We start from the raw sequence: 13,336 nt of genomic DNA, 5'->3' as shown, positions 1-13,336 counted from the left end.
ATGGATAGGAGATGAGGCAGCTAGAGATTTGGGGGTGAGTGGAAAAGAGTTCTGCCCAACTGTGGTATGGCCGAACTTTCCAGTATGGAAGATTGAAACCATGGAAGTTGATTCTGAATTACATCAAATCAAAACAATAAACAATAGTGCAGACCTTGTAACTGAATTCTACAGATATGTGGATGATAAATACAGAGATTATATTCAGATTTATACAGATGGGTCGAAAGATCCTGAAACAGGAAGGATTGGATCAGCAATTTTTATAGTTAATCAAGGAGGTGAGGAAAGCAAATGAACCACGAATGATCTGAATGTGTACACAGTTGAATTATATGCTATCATGATGGCATTAGAATGGATTAGAAAGGAGGACAAAATAAGTAAAGTTTTAATTGGAAGTGATTCATTGTCAGCGCTGTACAGCCTCAGTACAGGTATGTCCAATAGCCGTCAGGACCTGTTATATACAAGAGTAAAGGAAAAATGCAATGAGATTCAACTGATCTGGACCCCAGCTCACATAGGTATTCTGGACAATGAGAGAGTGGATAAATTAGCTAAACAAGCAATTAAAAAACAGAATATTGAAGTAAATATAAAGATGTCAAAATCTGAAGGAAAAAGTATAGTTTGGAAAGAAGCCGTGAGAAAATGGCAATGTCAGTGGGACAGGGAAGCTAAAGGAAGACATTTGTATGCCATTCAAAATAAAGTTGGTACAGTGAGGAACTGGGGAGGGGCTAGGAGAGAAGAAATAGTGATGACAAGATTAAGAATAGGACACAGTAATTTAAATAGTACATTACACATTATAGGGAAGCATCCTACAGGTTTTTGTGAGTATTGTCAGACATTAGAAACCATAGAACGTACTTTTTAAGTTGCAGAAGATATGAAGAACAGAGGAGAAATATGATGGAAGAATTAAGAAGAGATGGGTTGGCAGGGGCAGGTATAAAAGATATTCTGCAAAGTGGTGTGATTAGACAAGGCAGGAAAAGTATATGTAATTTCTTAATTAGTACGGGTTTGATGAGGAGAATATGATCGCGGAAAACAAGCTGAAGGAAATAAACTGGAGTAACATCGCAGGAGAATGATCCAGAAGATGGCGGTAATGCAACGCTCTTGGATGCAAGCTGCCGTTAAACCTCAAAGAAGAAGAAGAAGAAGAAGAAGAAGAAGAAGAAGAAGACGTTCACAGCAGTACGCGGGCTTTTGGAGCATGCGCATTACGACCTTGTATCGTCGACACCGTATCCTGCTCCAGGATTGGCTGGTGGGTGAAGGGCTTCCATGTTTTGTTAGCAACAAGCTAGCCAGATAACTGTGACGAGTGGTGTAAATTTTCTCCTCAAACAGTGAACTGGATAGTCAATTTTACATATTACCGAGCGAATGTATATGTCTGTTGATTGATCTAAAGCATAACTCATTTAAAGGTAAGAAGCGCTACTTACTCCTGACTTTGTGTGCAGCCATCGGATGTCAACGTCACGTGTTGAATTAGGACTTGAGGAGACCACTCCGAGTAGGAATTAGGGCTACATTTTCTTTGTGTTTTTCTCGGTTGGAGATTACGAGTTACGCCCGCTAGTCGAATGCTGCATAAATGTTGTTTAATCCAGCTGTAGAACGCAGTTTAAAGTTGTGGTATGTTAACGGATCTTTCTGAAACATTACACTGTCTGCAGTGTGTTTTTACAGTTGATTTTAAGAGAAATGGGAAAGCGGTATCACTGCGATTACTGTGATCGCAGCTTCCAAGACACGCTGCACAACAGAAAGAAACATCTGAATGGCGTCCAGCACCACAGAGCCAAAAAAGCCTGGTTCGACAACTTCCGAGGTAATGAGCAGTGTGCGCTAATAACCCGCTCACGATTTTTCTTAGTCTTTTCTAGTTCTGTATGTTGTGTCTGATACCCGATATCTGTATTGTAGATGCAGCTGCAATTCTTCAGGACGAGAGAGCAAAACAAGCATGCAGGAAGTTTCTGCAGACAGGTAAAGCTCCCGGAGAATCAGACGCAGCTGTTGTGATGCATTTCCACACAGATCCGTGACCAGACATACAGTGGATACTAAAAAGTCTAAACATCTCTGTTAAAATTGTAGGTGTTGTGTTTTAAAAAAACAAAAAAAAAACAAAATCATGTCAGATATTCTTTCTGCCTTTAATGTGTTATAGCGACCAACAAAGCTGAAGTCAAAAACAATTAGAAACTTTTTAGGGGAAAAAAAGAAAAATGTACAATAACCTGGTGCACAAGTGTGTACACTCCTTAACTATTATTTTGTTAAAGCACCTTTTGCTTGTAATGCAGCACTCAGTCTTTTTGGATAAGAGTCCACCAACTTAGCACATCTTGATTTAATTTAAATATATATATATATATATATATATATATATATATATATATATATATATATATAATTTCACACAAAAATGCTCCAGATTTATCAAATTGCGGGGAGATGTCCTGTGCACAGCCCTCTTCAAGTCATTCCACAGGTTTTCAGTAGGATTTAGATCAGGGCTCTGACTGGGACATTCCAAAACGTTGATCATCTTCTTCCAAAGCCATTCCTTTATAGACTTGGATTTGTGCTTTGTGTCACGCTGGAAGGTGAAATATTTCTCCAACTTCAACTAACAGAGGTCTGAAGGTTTTGTGCCAAAATAGATGTAGCGGTCCCATAGCGTGATGCTGCCACCACCATGCTTCACCTTGGATAAGGTGTTCTTTGGGTGATATGCTGTCTTGTTTTGTGTCAAACATATCTAGAATTTAGAATTATGCCCAAAAAAGTTCTACCATGGTCTAATCAGACTATAACACATTTTTCTACATGGTTCGGGGTGATTTAGGTGGGCTTGGATTTTTTTTCTTCCATCTAGCCACCCTACTACATAGCCCAGATATGAAGAATACGAAAGATTATTGTCACATGCATGGAGTGACCAGTACTTGCCAGATATTCCTGCAGCTCCTTTAATGTTGTCATAGGTCTCTTGGCAGCCTCCCTGATAAGTTTTCTTCTTGGGTGCATCTCAGTCGGTTCCCTAGTTCAGTAGTCAGGGCACTGATCAGGGAGTTGGCCATTTTAAGGGCTGTCTTAAAAAATCCTTAGACTGCACTGGAACGTTCGCTCCCTAAAAAAATCCCACAATGCACCGCAAAAACCAGAGAGTATCGATGCTCGCTATGTTCCCTTACTGGAAACTGACATCATATTTTCTGAAGCCTCTCAGCTCAAAAAAAAAAAATTAGCGGACGAACTCTCAGCCGACTTTGTCTACAAATGTAAGTAGCTTACTATCATTGTTGTAGCTCTCAAATGATTATTTACATTAGCAATATTAACTTTATTTGATATTCTTTATACAGTTTGTTTGAGTCTAATGACTTTTAAGCGTTTAATGATTAAAAAAAAATCTAGCTAGCCTACGATCCTGCTTGAAGTACCATTACAGAAACGTGTGATTAGGCTAACAAATTTATATGACATATAATGTCCAAAAATATCGGTACTGCCTGTTGTTGATGCCAGTGGTGAAGTTTTAAAAGGTGAGGAGTTATCAGTCTCCCAATGTGTAGTGAGCCAGGGTCCTTAAAAGTGCCCGAATCATAAACTGATTCATGACCTAGGGAGCTGATGGAGACTCACCCTCTTGTCTTTTCTTCAGTTTTGGAGGGATGTCCTGTTCTTGGTAATGTTACTTTGGTGTCCCATTTTTTTCCACATGTTGTTGATGGTCCTTATATTGTTGTATGGTAGGGCTAATTCTTTTGTCTCTCTCTCCTGATCAATACCTTTCAACACTGAGATCCTCTACATGCTTTGTAAGCTCTTTCCAGACCATGGATTCAGCACTCAGATAAAACCAAGAAAATGTCAAGAAAATTCTACAGAAATAGCTGATTGTTATTTGGGGTTAATCAGAATCACTTCACTGAAGACAGATGTATGATAATTGCTTTTGAACATGAGTTTGTGATTTGGTTAATTCTGAGAACAGTCACATGCCCCATTATAAAAGGGTGTGCACACTTGTGCAACCAGGTTATTGAAAGTTTTTTGTTTTTCTGTTTTTCCTAAATGTTTCTATTTGTTTTTCTCTTGAATTTTGCTGGTTGCTATATTACATTAAAGGTTTAAAAAGGTCTGACATGATTTATCTTGGTTCACATTTTTTTACATCACAAAACCTGCAGTTTTAACAGGGGTAAGTAGACTTTTGCACTGAAGCTATGATAGTTAAAAACAAGACAAGAAAAAAGAATGTCTCGGCTGATTACATATTTTAGGTTAAGAGGGGGAATTGTGTAAATGTTAACCACTGTGTGAAATTTTGTTGTCTTTAACTGCATTCTGATAATAGACCTCTGTCTTACTTTCAGGTCAATGTGTGTTTGGCCCCAGCTGCCGGTACTCACATATGTCTGAACAGGATATGAAGGATTTGGAGCAACATATTCATGGTGAGATTCTTATTTGTTACACTGTATTGCCAGAAGTTTGTGGACACCTGACCATCAAACATTCCATTCCAGATTTAGTCCCCCCTTTTTGCTATTATAATAACCTCTAATCTTCTTTCCACTAGATTTTGGAATGTGGCTGTGGGAATTTGTGTTCATTCTGCCACAAGAGCATTAGTGAAGTCTGGCTCTGATGTTGGGCACGAAGGCCTGGCACACAGTAAGCATCCCAATTCATCCCAAACGTGATCAGTGGGGTTGAGATCAGGGCTCTGCGCAGGCCGCTCAACTTCTTCAACACCAACCTTGCCAAACCATGTCTTTTATAAACCTTGCTTTGTGCAAAGGGGCATGGTCATGCTGGAATATGTTTAGGCCTCTTAGTTCCACTGAAGGGAACTCTTAATGCTACAGCATACAAAGACATTCTGTACAAATGTGTGCTTCTAACCTTGTGGCAACAGTTTGGGGAAGAACCACATATGGATGTGAAGGTCAGGTGTCCACATACTTTTGACCATATAGTGTATTATTAAACCTGTTGTTATTTTTAATTTGCAAAAGGGCATGTAGGCATATTTGGCTGTTGTAAGTGGGGTTTGAGCTCAACATAACCAATAAACTTGCTCAAACTGGAATAGACAAACATGTGACTGTGCAGACTGAGAATGTTGAACTTGAATGATAATCATACTACCAAGTGATTTTGCTAACTTGCATCTATACTAATTTGAATATGTAGAGAAGCAAGAGCAGACTCTTTTCCTTATTTTATTTACATACTCTGTCCTAGCTGAAAAGTCTTTGGTGTCTGCCACTCAGCAGCTTCTGTCTGATTAAGACCATCTGCTGGCACACACTCCCAGTCCACAACAACTCTGTCATTGCAAAATGAATGAAAGCAACCTGAGACCCATTAATTCTTACAAGTTGGCAGGTGATGAATAAAATGAATTGGTCCAGATGGTTACCCAGCTTGGAAGTAAGCATGATACGTTGATTTGTAGAGGGTACCACATAGGCTCACATGTAAGCTAAGCTCTGTCACCTCAAAGTGCTAAATAAGAAGCTAAATGCTAAATAATCGGAGGTGGTCTGGGACGCATAATATTTGTAGTGCGAACTCAAAAGCTTCTCAATACACCCCAGACAGCAGTGAAGACCGCCAACTGTGTCATTGCCCTGCCGAAAAAAAAATGGCATTATTGCAAGACTGTTTGGAAATCACACTGAATGGTAAAATCTCCACTGCTAGGCTACCATGCAATCGAAGTGTTTGATAAAGCCCATACAGGTACATAATATAGGATTCACTGGACATTTCTGCCATTTCATTAAAAGCAAATGTAACATGTTTAGATGAGCAAATCCTGCACAAAATGCAAAATGAGTATAGTGTTAGTCTATGTGCCATTGATTAACTAGGAAATGCCACCTGACGGTTTGATATAAACACTTTGTTTGCATTTTATGTTTGGTAGTGGTTAGTATTTTTTTCTCTAGTTGTGAAGTGACATTGGGTTACTTTTGGCAGAATCTTGCAACCCTACTAATGAAATGTGATCGCAAGTGGTTGAAGACGTTTTCGTGACAACACCACACATTATTTCATTTGAAGTTTAGATATTCACAAATTCACTGAACAGTAAATAAGCAATCCCTCTGTGTTATAAGAAGAAAGACAGCAGGGGGTGGACTTGGACCAAGAGGAAGCCACCACTAAACCTTCACTAGAGGAGTGGCTGTCCAGGAGAGAGAAGAGGGCAGCTCAGTCATCAGGAAGGTATGTACTGAATCCTTAGAAAAGCAGGATAGCTTGTCACATCTAAAAGTGTTTCTCTATAGTGGTGCAATTAATTGAAAGCCATGTGTTTTGGGAAACCATAAGCATTTTAAATTTGGTACGGCTTTTAATAATCTAGAACCTCACTAAGGTAAGTATCCACTCAGGTTCTTGAGGTTCAGTTTCTTTCCAATTTGAGACCTTTAACTTTGCAAGTATGATGATAAATTACAGAAAATTGGCAGTGGGATAAAATTGGCATTTAATAAAACAAAACAAAACAAAAAAAAAATGCAACCTCTCATTTTACAGAGAAACCGGTCCTGTTTTGAATACTTTTTCCATGGCGAAAAACTTAGACTGTTACAAAGCGCTGATACTCTTCTCCCTATAAAAACTTAATCAGATGAATTATTAGACATTTTTCTTTGTTAAATATGAGCATATTTTTAAAAATCTGTATAGGCTTATATTATGCAGAGTGTTCACATAATACATTGTTCACCATACAAGTCCCTGCGAGTTATTAGCAAACAACAGACTTTAATGTGCCCATTTGAAGCACATCAATAGCCAAAAGCTCCTAACAGCAAAACTGGGAGTCCTCATAGCAAACATTTTCAACTTTTACAGTTGTTAATATGAAAAAGTCAGTATCATTTTGAAAATAAGATCAGTTCAACCCTGATTATTTACCTTTATTAATCAAAATATGAAAGGGTTTTGCTTGTTCAGTGTGATTCAAGAACAGTCAAATGGCTTTACTCACATTAGTGGAAGATTGATTATTTGTTTACCTGTAGGAACACTGATTTAAAACCATTATCATTTAAATGACCATGAAGGTCAGTTTAAAGGTGACATGATGTATGAGCACGAAATGGGTTTCAACCACACTCATTTTCATAATATCCCCTCATAAGTGACTTGCAGATTAATCCTTCAGTTTGGCACAAGAAACCAGTGGCCCTCTTTAACATGACCTGGGCCTTTTTGTGTTTTAGTGTTTTAAAACTGGAGGAGGAAACAGCAGCTAGAGGTATTGAAGTTCCAACATATCTGCTTTCCATCCCAGATCTCCCTCCATCACTTCTGCCCCTGCATCCTGGAGGATGGAGAGGCAAAGTCCATACCGACTGGGGCTGAAATCAACTTTGTGTGCCGAATACAACGTTAATACCCTATATGGCCAAAAGTTTATGGACACATGATCATCACATGAAAATCTGTCCTTGAACACCCCATTCCAAAACCATGGGCATGAATGTGGACTTGGTCCCCTTTTTGCTGCTGTAACAGCCTCCACTCTTTTGGGAAGGCTTTCCACTTGATTTTGTAATGTTGCTGTGGGGATTTGTGGTCCTGCAGCTACTATAAAAGCTTTCCTGAGGGGAGGCTCAAGAAGGCCTGGCATGCAGTCATTCCAGTTCATCCCTAAGGTGTTCAGTGGGGTTGAGGTCAGGCTTCTGCGCAGGCCACTCATGTTCTTACGTGCTGACCTTGGCAAACCATGCCTTTATGGATCTTGCTTTGTACATGGGGGCATTGTCATGCTGGAACAGGTTTGGGCCCCTTAATTCCAGTCAAGGGAAATATTAATGCTACAACACACAAAGACATTCTAGACATCTGTGTTATTCCAGCTTTGTGGCAACAGTTTGGGAAAGGCCAGTGTATGAGTGTCATGGTCAGGTTTCCACATACTTTTGGCCATATAGTACATGTGTTTATGTATTAATACTCTTGTATTAATTATTGTTTTTAGGCAGTGGGCTTGTTTTTGAATGCTAATATGTTAGAGTTTTGTCATTTAATGTACTGATAACTAATAGCTCTGGGGGTAAAAATAAACAGAAAACAGTGGGGCATTTCAGAGAGTGAGTCCTTTTGTAGATGTTTCAGTCATTTGAGAGAATGGTATGTTCTTAAGCAGGATAGAGAGTCCTGGGAAAATTCTAAATTTTAAAGTGCTTTTCCCTAGTGTGCTCTGTGCATTTATTTCATCAGACATGTCTAGTGAATGTCATTAACTGTCTTGCTCTAGCTAGGTCTCTGTCTAAAAGCAATTGATATAAAGTTATGTACAAGAATTTGTAGTCTAGCCTCTTTCATGGTTGCTAGCTTAATTGGCTGTTGTTTCAAGTGTATTTGGCCTTATTGTTGAGGCCACTGGCAAGCTTTGGGAGAACAATGGCCCCCAGTGCAAGTCAATTGCTTTTGTATGCCTTGTGTATCTGATGGCTCTGATTAAAAATCCAATGTAGAGGACCATTTTCAATTGATATATATTACAGTAGACTTCTGCAGGCTATGATAAAGGACAAAGGTAAATGACTTGTCACAGAGTCTCTTTATCCCCCCATAACATCTGGAGGTCTTGTGCAAGCTGCTTGCAGCCCAAAGGAATGATTGTCTTATTAGCATCAGCCTACATTAGAAAACATAAGACATGATTGTAAGACAGGAGAAACATTTTCCTGTAGTAAAAACCCATGTTAAAGCATAGACCAGTGATCACCAACCCTGTTCTTGGAGTTCTATTTTAATGCAACAGAGCTGATCATTTTGACTGATTATATCGAGTAGAGTTGATAGAGGGTGAGAAGTGAATTATGAAGGACAGGGTATAATTGCTATGCAATTATTATTCAAGCTTATGTATTTATGTACCTTGTGAATGATTGTGTAGTAACAGCAAAAATTTATTCACTTGTTTTTAATTGAGTAGTTTGTACACCTGCTTCAAAAAGCATTCCAGGGTGCTTTTTACTGTCAGGTAATGAATCAGTCAATAAAAGCAACTGATGAACACAACCAGTTTAATTCATTTGCTCACATGATATTTACATGTAACATTAGCACATTTTAGCACACTATAGTTCTAAGATTATTGTTGTTATATCAATACAGTTGACATACATCAGATGTACATGGTATAACAATACTGTCATATTACATGTGATTATATGAACTTGGTTACCATATGATGACATCTTTGTTCATTTAAAGATGCTATAAATTTAAATCTATATAAATCTTGATTTATATTATACTTGTAGCTAAAATATAGGTTAAAATGTATGAACAAAATAAAGTCACTGCATTTTATATTATTACCTAAAGATTTATCTCCCAACACCCGTCTCGCCTGTATTAAAATATATGCATGTTTAAATAATATTGCTCACGCTGATGAATAAAAACAACGTTAATATTATTAATATTGAATTTTTGGAACTGAATTGTTTTTGAAGTCCTGACATCTTTTTAAAGTGTATTAAATATAGCTGTACTTCACAGTAATTTTTCATACAAGTTTGCATATTTAAATACAAATGCTAATTCTGACAAGCATCACACAATACATAATATTAGTCAAAATATTACAAACACGTGCAGCTGCAAACATTTTAGCATAGATAACATTGTGATTGCATCAATCAATAAAACCCCAGTAGTACAGTATCATCAGTATGCGGAGAACATCAAATGGAATTCATGGTTTGCTGACTTGACTGATTTGGTTTTAGTTATCTTTGATCTAAGACACCTTATTGTTTGCACCCCAAATGTTAGGGTTCTTATTAGAATGAATTCCAGCAACTTGAAAACGTAGGAAAATATTTTGAATAGCTGACATAAATAGTGTATTAGTATTAGAATCATTACAACCAGGAAGCTTAGTGCCAAGATTTTGATTTCTAACACTCCCACAAAAAAGTCAAACAAACAAACAAAACAACCAGACCATCTTGCTATGCTTCACGGCCCACTGGGGGTCAGTGCACCTAAATTTGAGAACCTCTGCCCTAGACATACAGTGGATATAAAAAGTCTACACATACCTTTTAAAATGGCAGGTTTTTGTGATGTAAAAAATGAAACTAAGTTAAACCATGTAAGAACCTTTTTCACCTTTATTGTGAAATTGCAAGGTATAAAAAAATCAAGTGACAAACAACTAGTAATGTTTTGGGCGCGGGGGGGGGGGGGGGGGAGACAAAAAACTTCAAATACCCACACCCTTTTATAATTGGGAATGTGGCAGTGTTCAGAATCAACCAATCACATTCAAACTGGTGTTAAAAACTAATTAGTATACTCCTGCCATCAATTAAAGTGACTGATTAACCCAGCTGTTAATAAGTATAGCTGTTCCTTTAAGATTTTGACATCATCTTGATCTCACTGTTGAAAAATATTAATATGGAGAGGGTTACAAAAAAAATTTCTAAGGCATTGGATATACTATGGAACACTGTAAAGACAGTCAACAAGTGGAGAAAATATGGCACAACAGTGAGATTGCTAAGAACAGGACGTCCCTCTAAAATTGATGAAAAGACCAGGAGAAAACTGGTCAGGGGGGCTGCCAAGAGGCTTACATTAAAAGAATTGCAGCAATTTCTGGCAAGTACTGGTTGCTTCCTACATGTGACAACAATCTCCATAACTCTTCATATGTCTGGCCTTTTTTAATTAAAAAAAAAAAATATCCAAGCCCTGTAAAAATATATCCAGTCTCCAATGTGGAATAATGTGTTATGATCTAATGAGACCAAAGTTGAACTTTTTGGCCATAATACCAAAAGTTATATTTGGCACAAAAAAACAATCCACAGCACATCGCCAAAAGAACACCATCCCCATGGTGAAGCATGGAGGTGGCAACGTCATGCTTTGAGGCTGTTTTTCTTCGGCTGGAAGTGGGGTTTTAATCAGGGTGGAGGGAATGATGAATAGCTACAAATACCAGTCAATTTGGCACAAAACCTTAAGGCTTCTGCTAAAACATTTAAGATGAAGAGGAATTTCACCTTTCAGCATGACAATGACCCGAAGCACACCTCCAAATCAACAAAGGAATGGCTTCACCAAAACAAGATCACGATTTTGGAATGGCCCAGCCAGAGTCCAGATCTAAATCCAATTGAAAATCTGTGGGGTGACCTTAAGAGAACTGTGCACAGGAGTTAGAATGCTTTTGCAAGGAAGAATGGCAAAATATTGCCAAGTCAAGATTGTCAAGAGTGCCAAACTGATTGACTCTTATCCAAAAAGACTGAATGCCGTGATTAAATCTAAAGGTGCTAAGTATTAGTTTAGGAGTGTGCATGTTTATGCAACCTGTTTATTGTGCAGTTTATATTTTTATTTTTTTTTCCCCCTAAAATGATTCTTATTGTTTCTTACTTTAATTTATAGGTTGCAGTTTCACAATAAGGGTAGAAAAGGTTCTGACATGATTTAGCTTGGTTTCTTTTTTTTTTTTCAACATCACAAAAACCTGCCATTTCAAAAGGGGTGTGTGGACTTTTTATATCCATCGTATGCTGCAGATCACATAGCCAGTTTTAAGCCTTACTGCATTATTACAATCATGCCAGTTATTTCTCAGGGTTACAGTCGATATATACATTATAATTAATACAGATTTTTTAAAACACAGTCTCTTAACACCTCAGACTACACAAGATGAACTAAAACACTCAAGTAAGAACCAACTAGATATGAATTCTAGCATTTGGGGAACAACCCTTGCCCAACATTTCATTTTTTAAATAGAATCACACTAGAATGTTCAGTTTTACAAACATTACACTGCAAGTTTTCTTAATGTGGCAGTGAACCCAAAGCCATGCTAGTGTGTGCAACTAGGTACCTAGAACACCTCTGTGAGCCACTAAGAGGTAGCACCTTCAAGAAAGACATCACTAGTATTTCTGTATGCTGTACCTGAGCTTCACAGTTACTAGCTTAGAAATGTTACTTTTTTCCCTTTTATGCCAGATTGCGATTATGAACATTCTACAGCGTGTCCCAAAAGTCTTCATACATAGGGGAAATTAACACTTTTTAGCAAAATGTCTTCATAAAGACAAAATTTTTCATGCTTAGTTTATATTATATATCTACACACACACACACACACACAGTTTTATATATATATATATATATATATATATATATATATATATATATATATATATATATATTTTTTTTCAGATAGCCTTTAAGAATGCCTTTGACAAAAGAATGTATTGAAATCATTCTCATGGCTGGATCGGGAAGCTGTCACAAGGTTGGGATGGACTTTAACAGGAAACATGGCAAGCATATCACACACGACAGTGTTGCCAAACCTATTAACAAATTCAAAAAGACTGGAATTGTTGCGGACCAACTGAGAAGTGGATGTCCATGAACATGCACTGATGAAGGCACAGCTGACGTGGTGCTGGCGTACATAGTCCCCTATGTATGGAGACTTCTGGGACACCCTGTATAACTGTCTTCTATAGCTCTGCCTAAGCCATCTGACAAATATAAGAAAAGTATCCTTATACATTAATATAAAAAGTCTACATACCCCTGTTAAAATGGCAGGTTTTTGTGAAGTAAAAGAATGGCACTAAGATAAATCATGTCAGATCTTTTCTCACCTTTAATGTGTAATTGCAAAGTATACAAATATAGTGAAAAACAATCAGAAACTTTCATAGGGGAAAAAAAAAAACTTACAATAACCTAGTTAGTTGCATAAGTGTGCACACCCCTAAAATTATACTTTGTTGAAGCACCTTTTGATTTTATTACACCACTCAGTCTTTTTGGGTAATTGTCTGTCAGAGTGACACATCTTGACTTGGCAATATTTTCCCACTCTTTCTTGCAAAAACATTTTAAATCCATCAAATTCTGAGGGCATCTCCTGTGCACAGCTCGCTTCAGGTCACCCCACAGATTTTTAGTTAGATTCAGGTCTGGGCTCTGGCTAGGCCATTCAAAAACATTGATCTTCTTTTGAAAGCCATTCCTTTGATGATTTGGATGTATGGTTTGGGTCATTGTCATGCTGAAAGGTGAAATTTCTTTTCGTCTTCGGCTTACTAGCAGACACCTAAATATTTTGCACTAAATCGACTGGTATTTTAGCAATTCATTATTCCCTCCACCTTGATAAAATCCCCAGTTTTGGCTGAAGAAAAGCAGCCCTAAACCATGCTACACTGTGGGTATGGTGGGTATTTCCATTCTCTCCACTTGTTGCTGATGGCCTTCT

The 13,336-nt window shown here is 37.7% G+C and overlaps 1 protein-coding gene across 6 annotated transcripts; it reads left to right on the top strand.

Annotated features, from left to right (window-relative positions):
* Positions 1-1,004: 1,004 nt before the first annotated feature.
* On the top strand, positions 1,005-9,087 carry zmat5 (zinc finger, matrin-type 5). 6 transcript variants are annotated; one of them, XM_026922337.3, is made up of 6 exons: positions 1,005-1,282; positions 1,698-1,852; positions 1,948-2,010; positions 4,410-4,490; positions 6,165-6,273; positions 7,278-9,087. In XM_026922337.3, exons 2-6 carry the CDS (start codon positions 1,726-1,728, stop codon positions 7,417-7,419), a joined length of 522 nt encoding a protein of 173 aa, XP_026778138.1. In that variant the 5' UTR covers positions 1,005-1,282; positions 1,698-1,725; the 3' UTR covers positions 7,420-9,087. The 6 variants fall into 6 exon arrangements, with proteins under 6 accessions (XP_026778138.1, XP_026778137.1, XP_053086303.1 ...); XM_026922336.3 differs by lacking the exon at positions 1,005-1,282 and adding an exon at positions 1,289-1,445; XM_053230328.1 differs by lacking the exon at positions 1,005-1,282 and having other exon boundaries at positions 1,289-1,852; positions 6,168-6,273; positions 7,349-9,087.
* The last annotated feature ends 4,249 nt before the right edge of the window (positions 9,088-13,336 follow it).

This window comes from Pangasianodon hypophthalmus, chromosome 27 (assembly GCF_027358585.1).
Source record: "Pangasianodon hypophthalmus isolate fPanHyp1 chromosome 27, fPanHyp1.pri, whole genome shotgun sequence".
In the NCBI taxonomy this organism is placed as follows: Eukaryota; Metazoa; Chordata; class Actinopteri; order Siluriformes; family Pangasiidae; genus Pangasianodon; species Pangasianodon hypophthalmus.
The sequence above is the reverse complement of the archived record's forward strand: the minus strand, read 5'-3'. Positions and strand labels throughout refer to the sequence as shown.